This window comes from Electrona antarctica, assembly GCF_951216825.1.
Source record: "Electrona antarctica genome assembly, chromosome: 4".
Classification (NCBI taxonomy): domain Eukaryota; kingdom Metazoa; phylum Chordata; class Actinopteri; order Myctophiformes; family Myctophidae; genus Electrona; species Electrona antarctica.
The window spans coordinates 24,732,870-24,748,840 of record NC_136809.1 but is presented as its reverse complement, the minus strand read 5'-3'; the positions used below and the strand labels follow the sequence as shown (position 1 = coordinate 24,748,840).

The following is a 15,971-nucleotide window of genomic DNA, read 5'->3' as shown; positions in this document are numbered from 1 at the left end:
GCAAGCGTGACCAGTTTTCTACCTTAGTAACCGTCGCTAACGTGGTATTGGCCAACAACGGGCTTGGGTGGGACTTAGCGAAGAGCTAATTGGTTGGGTCATGGGAGAAGACTGTACTGTTTGGTTGTGGTGTGCAGCTCAGTGTGTGCATGAGTCCAGACCATGTCTTTCTTTGTGTATGTGTGATGTGCATGTGTACCGTAAGTGTGCGCTTGTGCATTATACTGTACATGTGTGCATGTGTACCTTCTCATCCGGTATGCACTGGCGGACGTTCTCCAGGTAGGCGTTGATGTTCTCTACGTTGGTGAAACGCAGGAGGATCCTGGCGAAATCCTCCTCGCTAATGGTGGCCATTCCTTTAGAATAGGTTAGAAACTCAATTTCCAACACTTCTGTCTGGAGGTTATCCATGAACCTAAAGGAGAAGAAGGATTGATACATCATTTAGTTGACATAGATACTGCCTCCCTCTGGTCAGCCGGGACGCCTGAAGAAAAAGGAACTGCTAATCCCTGTCAGGTGATAAGAAGTGGCCTGCTCACTCCTCATACATTGAAGGATGCATGAGTTCAGTTTGGGGCTCTCCCCAGGGTGGCAGATGAAGAGTAGCGCCCAGGATTACAGTTTAGCATAGGCAATTGGCACCGGGTGAAAGAATGGCTTACAAAATCGTGGGATTAAAAAACAAAACAAAAAAAAGATCTGCAAAACACAAACTATGGGTGTGTTTTCAGAATGTATGGGATTGTAGTGTAACTCAATCTTTAAAGTGTATTTATGCCCCCCCAGCTGAAAACCAATATATTTGGTTATTAGATAGTTGGAGCCTAGCCTGAGCTATAACCAATAATATTGGCCCAGTAGCTTGGGCTCTGAGGAACAGCCAATTCGCAAAACCATGCCGTTGATTGATTGATTGATTGATTGATTGAAGAATGTATTAACAGTTTGCAGAATTACAGTACATTTCAAGCACAAACTCAATACAAAGGCTGTTAACTGTGAGTGGACGACCCAATTAAGCATTACACTTGTTTCCAATAGGGTCCACCATGTTCAAATCATCAAAACATTTAGAGACGTACAAATAGACACTTCTATAGACAGAACAGGAATTCATCATAAAGGAGGTAAAAAGGGAAAAGAAACATATACAGTGAGGGGAAAAAAGGGGTGGGCGGTGGGGGGGATTCACGTTCAGCTCCGTTAATTTGTTTGTTTTCCTTGGAGGAGCTGCGTTGGGTCCCCAAGTCGGCTCCGTGGCCGTACCTTGAGTTGGCTGTGTGGCCGTGACCGTCTCTTGTGTTGTCCTTGCGTTGGGTCCCCAAGTCGGCTCAGTGGCCATACCTTGAGTTGGCTGTGTGGCCGCGACCGTCTCTTTGTTGTCCTTGCGTTCGTGTTTGAGGGATTCCGATTTTACAGGGGCCAGTTTCGAATTGCAGCCGTCCGTAGGTGCCCTTTGAGAGCGGTTTTGAAGGAGTCAAGGGATTCGCATGTCTTAATGACAGTTGGTAGGGCGTTCCACATTTTGGTGGCATAGGAGCGAAAAGAATTTAGTCCCTTGTTTGTGCCGAATCTGGGTTGTACATGGTTCGTTGCACTCCCTCTGGTGTTGTGGGTGTGGACTTCGTTAACATTAAGGAAGTATCTAGACAGGTACATGGGTATCTTGGTGGTGTATCCATAGTTTAGTTCCATTGTATCAGTACTGACTGACTGACTGACTGAGATTGACTGAAAAAGCAGACATGTTGCATTGCAATTGTATCATCTATTAAACTGGTTATCAACGGAGGTCCAAATGGACCCTTACGGGTCTGTAAAGAGTGTACAAATTAACTAATGCAATGCCCATTTGGTTCCATTTGTACACTTTCAGAGGTACATGAACACAGAGGATTTTTTTTTTAGATATATTTTTGGGGCTTTTTCTGCCTTTATTGATAGGTTGAAAGTAGATTGACAGGAAATGGGGAGAGAGATGGGGGAGAAGAAATGCGGCAATGGCCGTCGGGATCGGGAGTCGAACCCGCGGCACGCCGTCAGGCTGGCTCAGCAGCCTAGGTGCCCAGACGGTTGAGCTAACCGTCCAGGCCAACACAGATGATTTTAAAGTGTTGATTGGGGTCAGATAAAAAGAATATATCAATAGAGGTACCTGTAGAAGTCATCAAAGGTGAGCTCTGCCTTCCCTTTCTTCCCAAAGAAATGGACCAATAGGGTGGTGTCAATCATCATGTTCTCATCTGCACGCTGGGATTGGTCGTAACGTTGAATCGTCAGGAGGAAGAGACAAAGAGAGCCAATCAGAAACGGACAGGCGGGTATCGAGCACTGTGATTGGGGTGACTGGGAGGCATACATGATCAATCCATCATGGCAGCCACCGTGCCAAGCCAGCCAGGAAGCAGATTTATCAATCGCACGTGTGCAGAATGTGCATCGAGGATGGCAACGACAAGCTGTCAATCAAAGAGTCAACCGGTCGGCACAGATTAACAGTCGGTGGCCATTGTGACGTCAACGGTACCAGTCTAGGCAGCAGTGGAATTTAACTTACATTAAGTCACAAGCTATTAATTTGGCCAATAACGTCTTATACACCCAATGAGATATTTTATGATTACTCAGCTGTTTCGAGTGGACACTTCATGGCCCTATTTTCACCAGTGAGTGCTGGTGTTCTCTTTTTATAAACCTATGGTATTTTTGCCAGTGAGTGCTGGTGTTCTCTTTTTATAAACCTATTTTCGCCAGTGCCTTAACCCTTATCCCTAAACCTTTTCTCTATTTTGAAAAACATTTTAAAATTGTTCAACTAGTCGATCTACATCGACACGTTGTGAGCTTGTAGAGCAGCTATTTGAACTATTCAAAAATGTTTTTCAAAATAGTAAAAAACGCAAAGAAGTTTAGGAATAAGGGGTAAGGCATTGGCGAAAATTGGACCCTAGGTTCTTGAGTTGAGCTGCTCACCTCCCTATCAAAGAAGAGATGTCCAGATATAACTATAACCTAGGCCTTCTGCAAACTGCAAACTGCTAATTAGATGAATCAATTCCACCCCTTAACAAATATACAGAGAAGTACTTTGTGACCACTTTGTTTTTAGAATGAGTCTTAACTTAGACCAGGTCTTTGGATCCGTTATATGATTAATCCATTGAGACCTGGAACGCATCCATGTCACGTTAGCGTTAGCGTTTTAAACATTGTTATAATTTAGCTATTGAAAAATAGCAGATCTACAAGCTCATAGCGCGCCACCGAGTGGCGCGCTATGAACTTGTAGGTCTGCTATTTTTTAAAAATCGTTAAAATGTGCCTCAAATCTTTCCGAAAATTGTCATGATTTAGAAAACTTTTTTTTTTTAATTTCGACGTCAGGCCTGAATGGGTTAATTGATTATGATAATCATCTCTCAGAGAGGTCTCCAAGCTGCACAGACTGGTGTTGTTGGGAGTGCTGCGGCAGCAGAGTGAGCACCAGACTAGCGGCAGCAGAGTGAGCACCAGACTAGCGGCAGCAGAGTGAGCACCAGACTAGTTCGGTACGGATACAGGAGGTATAACAGACAGATGTGCACAGAGAGAGTCACCACACAGACATACAACAACGCACAGAGACATGCCTAGAGACACAGAAGCACAGACAGAAGATTGAAGACAAAGAGACAGAGACACAGAGAGAGGAAACGAGAGAGGCAAATCAAAAAGGAAACACACAAAGAAATAATGAAAACTAGAAAAAGTGCCCCTCGGTGCACAGGTCTCCACCAGGGCAGGTTGTGGCCTCCTGGTGGCGCTATAATAGGCCAATGTGAAAAGGGTGGCATTTCTTCTTACGCCTTGGATGGTAATTAGATGATTTGAGGCATTTTGTTCCAAACATGTCTTTTGCAAAAATCCACCTGTTGGTGGCGCTATAACAGGCCAATGTGAAAATGGTGGGATATAATCCTCAGCCTAGTAGGAAAGTCCATGAAAGATTACACGTAAATTGACGCTCCGTTCATGATTTGAGGCTTTTTGTTCCAAACGGGCCAATCCTATTTAAATTAGGATGGAATCTGAAATATCGTGTTCAAGATCCGTCTTGAACATATAACTATAGAGATAGTGTGTAACGATTTGCGGGATTTTTGGACAGAATCTGGAGGAGTAATATAAAGAAATGTGTTTTTCAAAAGTTGGCCTCCTGGTGGCGCTATAACAGGCCGTTCTGGAAAATTTGGGGCAGAGGTTCATTGTTGGCATCCAGGGAGTGTATGTGAAAATTTGGCATCAACCGGGTTAACAGTGCCGGAGATTAGCTGGTAACAGACGGACGGACGGACGGACGGACGGGCGCACACACACACACACACACACACACACACACACACACACACACACACACACACACACACACACACACACACACACACACACACACACACACACACACACACACACACACACACACACACACACACACACACACACACACACACACACACACACACACACACACACACACACACGGACGGACGGACGGAGTGCAAAACATACTCTCTCCCGGTACGGCAAAGAATATCTTATGCAGCGGAGTATAGGAATTATAGACAAATGAGGAAACGAGGTGCAGCAATGGCACAGATACACACTAAGCTGAGACAGACAAGTGTTAAATCCACCACATATCATGCATTTCTGATCAGCAAAAGCCACATCAACAAACATCGACAAAACCTCAAACGGCAAACAGCAGCAAAAAACCCACAGCAGAAATGCAGAGAATGTGAGTCGATTACACCTTTTTCCGTCAACGGAACAGAATCTCAGGTGACGCCTTAATTGGAACTATGTTTTCTTTCTTTTTGGTTCAATCTCTCAGTCTACCTTTCTCAGAGCTCACCTCTCTCTGTTTATGTATCCCCTTTCTCATTTCTCATATCCTCTCTTCCTCCTCTACGTTGTGTGTGTGTGTGTGTGTGTGTGTGTGTGTGTGTGTGTGTGTGTGTGTGTGTGTGTGTGTGTGTGTGTATGTGTGTGTGTGTGTGTGTGTGTGCTTAGTAAAATGATCCTGTGGCCATTTGGAAACTCTTTCAGGAGGCTCTGTTGTTTGTTCTGTTTGCTCAAGCTTTGTAAGCTGTTGTTTAACACTCTCTTAACCACTTAAGCCTATTTAGCTGATCTACAACAACACTCACAACACGTCGCATCACGGTGTGTTTTGAGCTTGGTTCTTTTAAAATGTGTGATAAATCGCAGGGGGAAAATATCAACTACAATGTAATGGCATGAGCAAAAATAGGGTGAAAGTGGTTCATCTCACTGACACTCTGGATTGTACTGCGTTTAAACTGTCATGTGCACATGTGTACTGTGAGTTTTTAGAAAATGTCACCTATAATAATACCATGCCCATAATAGGGTTATGTCCAGGTTGACAAATATATTTCTGAAATAAGTGCACACAAAGGACTAATTTAGTAATTTCAAAGATAACTCATAACCTTTTGCATAGTTCTATTATATACTGCAATAAGTATGTAAGTAAGTAAGACTATATACTGCAATAATATGTGTATAAAGTGTTCATTCAGTAGGAAATCTAGGAATACATTTCTACTGCATTTGTATCCCATGAATCCATCACTTTGAGTTTATGGTTATGCATAAATGTGTGCTTTTATAGCGGTTCTAAATACCCAGCCAGTGCCGGGGCAGGAAGACGGCGCCAGTGACATGACAAAAAAAGCCAATTTTATTCTCTCTTTCTCCCCCTCACTCTCTCTCTCTCTCCCTGCCAATCGAGTGCCATGCCAAGGTATGCAGACATCAGATTGGGATGCAATCTCATGTCCTTTTCAGAAGGTCAAGGTAGAGCAGTTATGTTATTTTGCATCATCATCATCATCAAACTCAACATTAACATCACCAACACAATGCCATTATGTGGTTCTACCTCCAGGTTAAAATCCTACAGTCCAATGTGGGAGAGGCAGAAACATATCATACAAGGTGATAAAAAACGTTTGCAGGAGAAGAGAGCAAGAAATAGCAGGCTTGTTCCATTTGAAAAACTACAAAGATGTCTGTCCGTATAAGCAGATGTTGTCATTTAAATGTGTATTTGGAATCAATTGAAAACAAGACAAATGGGCAAATAAACAAAATTGAGCGCTGCAGTAACAATGGCAGATTAATACGAAATAATAATAATAATTGGAGAAGAAAAAATAGAGTTTGGCTAAGGACATAAAGTTGGGGTCAGTGCCAGATAAAATTAAAAAAAAGCCTCAAAATGATACATAGCAATAGGTTAAAAAGAGAAGTGCGGGTAGCAACATCTCCTCAAGTCCTTGGAATGTACGGTAAACTCAGTAGACTTAGTAATACATAAAATACACGATTACATTATTAGATAAGCCTTCGTATTACTTTACAAAATTAAATTGCTGTTTCAGATTAGGGAACTCAACTACTGCAGTGCAGGTTAGTGTGGTAAGAGGTGTGGAGCAGGGGGGTCTTGAACCATGGTTACTTACTACTTTATACTGTTCAACTAATGTATTGTATGCATTATAGTCTCGCAAAGCCAGACTTTCAGAGATCTCCACAGCAGATCTAGGGAGGCAGAGATATCGAATCGTCTGGCTCTACTACGAGACTAGCATTGCGGTTATACTTTATTGATCCCTGCAGGTAAATTTCTCCTCTGCATTTAACCTCCCCAACCTCCCCATTAGGAGCAGTGATCAGCCAGTGAGCAGTGCCTGGAGATCAGCTCCCCAACCTCCCCATTAGGAGCAGTGATCAGCCAGTGAGCAGTGCCTGGAGATCAGCTCCCCAGCCTCCTCATTAGGAGCAGTGATCAGCCAGTGAGCAGTGCCTGGCGATCAGCTCCAAGCCAGTGCCAGGAGTCAACAAAGAAAGCTGGTTCCAATACCCAGGATCCTCTTCCTGTGAGGCAACAGTGGTAACCATTAACAACCATGCCCCCTTGCTATGGATAAGAGTAGATTTCAAGAGACACACAAAAAGCACAACAGTTCAATATTGGTCTACTACTGGAACTCTTTTGGTCTTTCACAGGACAAAGGTCAATACTGGGAGATGGTGAAGTAGAGCAGTGGTTCTCAAAGTTGGGTCCGGTGACCCCCAGGGGTCCTTGAAAGGGTTCCAGGGGGACCCCAGCTAAATTAGTTAATATAGGATCAAAAAAAGTTTAACCACTTTAACGCTACTGTATTCTGTATTGGCTATGTGAGCTTACAACCTATAGATCTGCTATTTTCAAAGAATCTTGAAAAATGTGACATTTTTGAATATTTTTGAAACAGACAAATCTTGTATGGGGTCCTCATGGTACGAATACTTTCAGATGGGGGTACATATTCATTTGGGGGTCCTTGACATGACAAGGAGGTACATATTAATTTGGGGGTCCTTGACATGACAAGGAGGTACATATTAATTTGGGGGTCCTTGACATGACAAGGAGGTACATATTAATTTGGGGGTCCTTGACATGACAAGGAGGTACATATTAATTTGGGGGTCCTTGACATGACAAGGAGGTACATATTAATTTGGGGGTCCTTGACATGACAACGTTTGAGAGCCACTGAAGTAGAAAGACCATACGCAGACAGCTGACAATTTCCTGGTTGCTTCTGAGTCACATGTGCATCTTGTCATTACAGTAAATGTTTTGATTAGCAACAAATTAAGTCATAAAAGCCACCACTTCACCTTCACAGGTGTTTCATGCCACTGTCTTTCATTTGGATAAATGAAAATCTTTCTGATTCATTTCAGTGTCTTGTAATTAAACGTCTGAAACAAATAGTACAAAAATAAACATATCTACTGATGTCTATATGATACATGAGCTCTTCAGACAGAACCCCTTCCCCTTCCTCCCCCTTCCTCCTGTTTTCACCTAGCTCCTGCCTTCCTTCTCTTATTCCATACTATTGCAAAGTCCTCTATCCAGTCTGAACAATAAGCAAATTGTGGTGAGGATATGTGATACCCTTGAGGTGGCAGTGTACCAGGCACTTAAAAGGGCTGATGGCTGAGATTCACTGAGGCAGGTCACATGGTGACCATGTCCATTTTGGATGGAGGTGGGTAACCCGAAGAATGAACGATGGAATGATGCCTATGAACATTCCCTTCCTTCCCTGGCCCAAAACAAACAGTTCCAGGAAACAACAATCACGTTTCAGAGCAAAAGTGAACTGATTCATGTCACCAGTCACAGTAACCACGTGTCTTAAGCGTTGTCCACAGCAAGAATGATAACTATGAATAAGTCATTTAAAAAAATGGTACTAACTGAAACAGTGGGGGGAGTCCACACCACAACTGTAATGAACAACGACAGAGGCGAACAATAAAATTGGAATCACTTTCAGAGCAAAATATGAAGAACCATAGAAAGAGTCAATCAATATCCATCCGAATTTAAAGGGCACACAAAACTCTTGTTCAACATGTTTACAGAACGTGGTCATCAGTGTGAATGTGCACATTATTATTGTTGTTGGAATTATTATTATTGTACTTATCAGGGCTGGTGTGGACGGCCCTTAACTCTAAATGCTTAACTCCTGAACTCGTGTCATAAACAAACAAGCGTGTGGTTCCTGGAAGCTCAGTAGCGCTATCACAGTGAGCTCATCATTACCGTGACTACGTAATCATTACCACGCCCCCAAGGCACGAGCCAACACCTGGTGTGTACTGTACGTGTGTATGTGTGTGTGTGTGTGTGTGTGTGTGTGTGTGTGTGTGTGTGTGTGTGTGTGCGTGCCCGAGTGACTGACTGACTGACACAATGGCTACGCTTTGATGTTAGCTGGAGGTAAAAACAGTAATTACTGATGTAAACACTAAATGCCCCCCAACCCCTGAGTTTCTGAGTAATACTTGGAAGGAAACTTCATCAGTCAGACTGACAGTCAGTCACACCTACAAGTACAAGGGCTAAAAGCCTAACTCGCAAACCCTGAAACATGTCCAACATTCTCTCTTTTTCTATCCCATGTATTTCTCCCTTCCCACCTCCTTCTACTCTTAGCTTTCATTCTCCCATCAAGAAGGAGCAGCACCTCAAAACGTGGCAGCCCTCATCCATTGAGTTCAATGGACGGGTGGCGCCATCTTGTGAGGTTCGCCACCGTTACTTTCAAAGGTGTGACATCACGTTATCTTTCTGAATACCAGGGGTTCCCAACCTTTTCTGGATGGAAAATCTTGAAAGCATTCGTGGCCCACCCATCTGACCACTTAAAATGGAGGTTAAAATACTATGACTTTTCTTTGCATGCATTTTTGTTTGTTATATATTATCAATAAAATCCTTGCGTTTTGCCAATTATTGGGAGGCCCACTTGCAAAATCCTCATAGCCCCCCAGTGGGTCCCAGCCCACAGGTTGGGAATCGCTGTCCTATACCACTCAGAAAACACTATTGAAAAAAAATGTCCTCCCTCCACATTACCAGTCAGTACCTCCCTGCACCTGACAAACACAGTGAGGTAATGGTTGATTGGATCTCTCTACCTCTCCATCCCCATCCCTCCCTCCTTTTCTCTTTCACACAGCCTGTCAGTCACTCAGTCCCTCCTTCACCAGACAAAAACAGAGAGGTATAAACGGTGACTAATCTGTTGAGTAAACACATCCGTCCCCTCCCCTTCTTTAAATAGGACGTGTTCCTCTTTCTTTCCCTTAAATGTGCCCTCCTCTTCACTTCTCCCTCGTGTCCTTCCTCCTCCCCCCTGATTTCCCCCTTAGCATGCCCTCTGTTCTTCCCTCCTGTCATTTTGCCTAATTCATGCTTCATGAGTGATTTTGCTTGATCAAAATGATGTAAGCAAGATGTCACACAAGACGTTCTTGCCAAAGCATCCCCCAGTTGTCTTCTTTCCTAATCATTCGTTTTGTATATCTGTGCATTCCTTGCTTTGCTGTTCTTTGCCCCCTGCTCCCCCCCATCTCCTGTGTCTGGTTTGTCTTTTCTGTCCGTCTACTTGTTGATGAAAGGCTCCTCAGTGTAAATACAAGGTCAGGTACATTACCTTCCACTATCATTATCTCCACCTTAGCTTCCGCTGCCATTAGCTGCTAGCCTGCCACTAGAGTGCAGAGTCTGTTATTATGCATCTAGCCTGCTAGCAGCATATTAGCTTCACTCGATATTAATCATTACCAGTATAGTACCCTGAAGCTAGTTGTTCAAATGGCACCTAGAGTGCCAGGCCAGCAACTGTTAAATGATTTTGTCTTTTTAGCGTAAAATCCAAATGCTATTTGGTCATAATTTACTAGCTAGCTTTAACCAGACAAGTCGTCCTTTTTATAATTTTAGTATACACTTTAGTATACACTTATAATGCAGGGTGAGTTTAAATTGTGATCCAGAGGGGATGTGAGAGAGGGATTAAAGATAGTTGGAGGAAATGTTTGTACGTTGCTTACTTATTTACTGCCCAGGACGACTTTTATTGAATTAAGTTAGATTGCGCCCTTCACTACTGACCGTATGAATAACTAATTTATGTTTCGGATTAACTAAAATAAGATCGTCGGGCCACATTACATAGCTGTTTTGACTTCCAGTTCACGGCCCAAAATAAGAGTATGCTCTGAAAAGACAAACGGGAAGGGCTAAACGCAGCGAGAAATACATCTGGCAGTAATAAGTAAGTAAATAAGTAAGTTAAAAGATCCTATTTTCATGTTCAGCACTCAGTCATTTCATGGTATAGGTTTTGGTGGACATTGAGGAGGATTCTTGCCATTAAACACCAAAGGTACAACACAAGCCACAACAAGCCACACACAGTACACTGACAAAAGCATGTTGAAGAGGCCAAACAACAATGGGAAGGTAACGGGACGAGAAACGGGACAGCTATTATAACATGAACAGTTAAATGTGTAATGTCCAATTTACACCTACAGCATACTGTGGTGTCAGTACCATTGCTACAAAAACAAAGATCAAATACTTTTAAACATAACATAATGACATAAATAGTGTATGATGGAAAACATGTGCATGATCAAATATCAAGAAGAAAGAGTATGCTGATTCATTTGGAGTTACTGAGGCACAGGTAAATAAGGGTGGAAACAGACTTCAACATTTCACCTAAATGCAGTCGCAGCAAGGCCGTCGCCTTCAAATCTAGAAGGATGTACTGAAATCCTACAGTACATTCCCTCCCGTTACCATAGACGGAGATCTGGAGCCAGTGCCAACAGAATGCACGGAAAAGGCAGAGAAGAAGAGCCGTGATCCGGCCGTTTGAACCGGAAGTGATAATCGGCCATTTTTGAGCAAGGTACTGTAATCTAGCAATAGAAACATTAATATGCTAACCGGGAGGTTGAATTAATGTTTTATTAAGCTCCTAACATCGTCCTTTACCTCATTCGGAGCCCTAAAGCAACTAAAGACCACATGCGTGCACAGAGTTTGGGGATTTCGGCTGCTTCTACCATGGAAACAAGCAGTGACTAGCGACGGCAGCTAAAATATGGTAAAAATATTATTATTAATTCTTGATTAATACTCTTTTATCAAATCTTGTGTTCTCGTGATTGGCAAAGGAGGGTTTAATAGCTTGTGGTTGGCATAGTTTCGGTTAAAGTTTCTGTCCAAGGTCTCCAATATGCCAAGCCGCTTTGTGCAAATATTTTTTATAGAAATCTTGAAGTGTTTGCCACCCTGTAAGGAAGAACGGAGGGTTCCTGAGGACAGGAAAGTACAGTGAATGGAAAGGAAAGGAATGGCATGGAAGGGTTGGGATTCAGTTGGGATTCAGTAGTACCATCTACAACTACTGCTGCAATGCTGATGGATGGATACATACTGTAGGTAGGTAGGTAGGTAGGTAGGTAGGTAGGTGGCTAGGTGGGTAGGTAGGTAGGTAGGTAGGTAGTTAATGGGATAGATAGATAGATAGATAGATAGATAGATAGATAGATAGATAGATAGATAGATAGATAGATAGATAGATAGATAGATAGATAGATAGATAGATAGATAGATCAAGTGTTTGGTCAAGGAAAGCGATAGAAAGAGGGGTGAAATGATGAGCGGAGGGGGGTGGGGGTAGGGGGGTAGGGTCGGATGAAATGTTGAGAGGAAGGGGGGTGGGGGTCGTGGGGTAGGGTCAGATGAAATGTTGAGAGGTAGGTGGGGGTAGGGCATAGGGTCAGCGGACAGGTGAGACTGTGTACCTCCGCCAGATCAGAGAACAAGGCTTGACTGGCGCTTCGCCTCACAACGTCCCAGTAACTCCTCTCCATAACCTCCTGACTGTCTTTTTTTTGCACCTGTAGGATTGGTTAGGGTTAGGGTCAATTCACTGTCAGGTCAACCAGTGCAGAAAGTATTCACAGAAAGGTATACTTCTAATTGACCTTGAAATACCTTGGTCTGATTGTTGCAAACTGGTCATGGTACCATTGCATGGCAATGACCATCTGTTCTGGTGCTTCAAAACACTACAAATCACTTTGCAAATAACGCCATATCTCCATTTTGGAAAAGGTTTTCTTACTTCGATCAAGATTTCAATGATGTGTCTTGTCTCAAACTAACTATATTATAAGTCAAGCCCTTTGTGACTAAGACGTTTAATATTAATGCAGAATGGGCTTTCATTTCATGCCACAAATGTCTTTAAGTGGGAGAATCAACGCAAAATGGTTGTAGATATTTAATTCTGTAATAATATTTCACCCAGGTCTCAAAGTGATTTTAGCACATTGTTACGCATTTAAGGAAGAGGAGCAATAATAGGAGCAAAAGGCACTAATAATGTCTATGTTAATGTACATGTTGTCACATGTTGATTTGTATGTGAATTGTGAACAGTCAAGCAATGTATACAAACCTGTCGAAATACTTTCCCATGTTGCAAACACACGTTAAAATTCAACTGAAAACTCCATAGTCAAGCATATTTCATAGTTATATTTTCTTTATAACTTTGTTTTCCTTATAATTTTAGATTTATTAGTGCTTCTTTTATTTCTAGCACCGAAAGTCTGTAATAAAGTAACCTGTAACCTGTCCAAAATCCAAATAATACGATAATGTGCTTTTGAGTGGATTTTTCCCTTTAACAAGTTGCGTGCGGGAGAAGGATTTCTACGTGGTTCAAATCTCAAACGTCACGTGCGGGAAAGGGATTTCTACGTTTACCGCATGTTTTTATTGATTACTTTCAATCGTCTTTCTACACACCCGGGCACTTTATCAACTAGCATCGGATGATAGCACAACACTCCGATCACGTGATCGCAAAAAAAAAGAATAAAATGCCTCACCCCCTCCCTTCCTGAAAACAGCACGAGGCAGCCCAGCCCCCGTATTGTCACTCACGTAAAGGCTGGAGACTCCCATGCATCTCGGGGCAAAATAATGCCCCGAGATGCATGGGACCAAGCTGGCTGCAGTCTTCTTGTTTATCTTATAATATCTTTGTTTCAGGGAGGGGAGGGCTCTCTCATGTGACTTTCAATGGAGGGAGGGGTTGTGTGTGTAATCTGATCCGAGTGTGACTTCAGTGTCTCCGTCAGATTTCTCTCCTTTTTTATTTTTTATTAATTTCTTCACGCATGGATTGTATCGCCTGTGCGAGCGGTTATTTCTTTATCATGATGATCAACGCCGGTCAGATAGAACATGGCAAATGTGTTGTGTTGTTTGGCAGTAATACTAACCGCCTAAAAACATCGGAGGGAACTCAGCGCGAGCACGGCTTTCCGAGTTTTTATGTCAGACAGCGTCTGACAAAACCGCTTCTAATTAGCCTTTCTGTTCAAGAAGAGTAGGCTACTACAAAAGCAGGTGTTACATAAAGGTGCATATCTCCAGAATGGAAGATGGTCAAATCACTTTTTTTTTTTTTTACATTTTGAGGTATGCTGTGTGATTCTCGCTATAAGAGAACATTTAATGTGGGCCTCAGACAAGGTCCTTCGTTCAATGCATCACCTTTAGCACAGGCGGAATAGCTCTGCTCAAAATGGCCAGCATTCAAATTGTTAAGAGCCAACCATGGTGCCGCTGACCACCCACCAAGTCTTCCTCTCTGAGGAGTATAGAGCAGCAGCCATCTTAACATCATAAGAGACAATGCAGCTATCCATTAGAACTGACACTGTCTGCCATGAACATGCATGTGTGGCCAAGGGAGAGAATAGTTCATTGTCCAAACACTGTCAAGTGGATGGCTGTCTTTTGATCTGAGTTACAATGGCCTGGCTGTGCAACGGAGGTGCTTCTATTCACAGAGCATCAGTGGTGGAAAGTAACTAAGTACATTTACTTACAGTAAGTACTGTACTTAAGTACAATTTTGAGGTATTTGTACTTTTCTGGAGTATTTCCACTACTACTAATTACTTTGTAGATTTTGATTATTATTATAAAACATACATTAACCACTTCGGCCCTATATACATTTCGGCCTTTTGAAAATAGCTAATCTACAAGCTCCACATTTTTATACATTTGAAAACTTGAAATTGGATAGTCTGCATAATGAGTACTTTTACTTTTGGTACTTTAAGTACATTTTGATGCCAATACGTTTGTAGATTTTGAATTCCGGACTTTTACTTGTAACTGCAGTAGGCTACTGATACTTTTACTTGTAAAAGTTTACTTTGTCCACCCCAGCAGAGCATGTGTATAGCCAAACAACCCCAAAAAATTCTTAACCCTAGAACACTAAACACGGGTGATTTTAACTCGGACAATTATATTTTTGTAATTTTCATAATGTTGTTCTCTTACAGTAGGTGGGTGGGTGTTTCAGTACCTTCATGGTGCTCAGTGACATCATAGAAGGTAGGTTTGTTACCCTGCCCACATGCCTGGTTTTTTTCTACAGGTTTAGTGATAGCGTGATATAAAAACACCCCATGCACCCACAAAGGACTTTTATTCACTGGACCATTCTCACATGTCCCAGGAATGGGTGGACCAAAGGAGAAGTTCCCAGCTCTTTTTTTTAATAATATATATATTTTTAAAATAATATGTTTTAAGTAATAATACGTTTTTTTTATTTTTTTATTTTTTTTATTTTGCCACTATATCCCAAGATATCTATTTTTCTTTTTTGTGAAGTCTTGATGAAATATTAAAGAGTACCTCAAGTTGCCATGTTTTGCTGTACTGCAAATGAGAAATATTTTTTATGGAATATTTGTTTAGTGATGGTGTAACAAAAAATATGTTCAGTGTTTTAGGGTTAATAGAGCACAGAAGTCCTGACGTGACTCGCCCATTAGGTTCCCGGAAGTATTTTCTCTATGGAGACACAAACTGTCCCTGTATCATTTACGATAGTCAGTCAGTCATATTTGATTGATACTGTCTGTTTCTAGCGAAAATGTAACTAATTCGGCAGCAGTAACATTAGCGATTTCCACAGTCAGTTGATTCTTCATAATATGAGTAAAACTGCCAGGATCATTTGAAATTTTTTGGAACACAGTTCTTATTTGACACGATATAAGAAAAGTCTATGGAAAATTCAGAATGGACCCAGGTAGGAATCGGATGTATAAATTAAATGACATCAGACTTCAGTGCCAAAAATAAAGAGTTCTAATCCTCCAACTACAGAAAGCGGATTGAAAAAGTCCCATACAAATCATAGTAGGCGTCTATTTTAGATCAATAGATTTTAGAATTTGTTTCCTGAGGAAATTACTCAAAGTTATTGATCATTTGGTGAATGAAATGGCGAGCTAGCTACATAATGGATGCTCTACTGAATTAGTGGACATGTGCAGCTTGCTTCTGACATGACTCCACTGTTTGCTTTCCTCATCAGAATAATGTGAAGGATCTTGGACAAAAGAGGGACTGTTTCTCTGTCCGCTAGCTAGCCACTGCAGTTCATTCTTTGTGTTAACAATAACCTAATGGCAACCAAATG

At 42.0% G+C, this 15,971-nt stretch overlaps 1 protein-coding gene across 3 annotated transcripts in view; it reads right to left on the bottom strand.

Annotated features, from left to right (window-relative positions):
• The window catches only part of micu3a (mitochondrial calcium uptake family, member 3a), a 70,023-nt gene that overhangs the window by 19,870 nt on the left and 34,182 nt on the right, over window positions 1-15,971 (bottom strand). For 2 of the 3 annotated variants that reach the window (XM_079499399.1, XM_079499400.1), the window contains exons 8-9: window positions 2,162-2,256; window positions 247-418 (exon numbers count right to left, since the gene is read on the bottom strand). In XM_079499399.1, the coding sequence (XP_079355525.1) occupies window positions 247-418; window positions 2,162-2,256 (267 nt within the window). Of the gene's footprint in view, window positions 1-246; window positions 419-2,161; window positions 2,257-12,249; window positions 12,346-15,971 lie in introns of all 3 variants that reach the window. The other variant, XM_079499398.1, reaches the window with a different exon arrangement.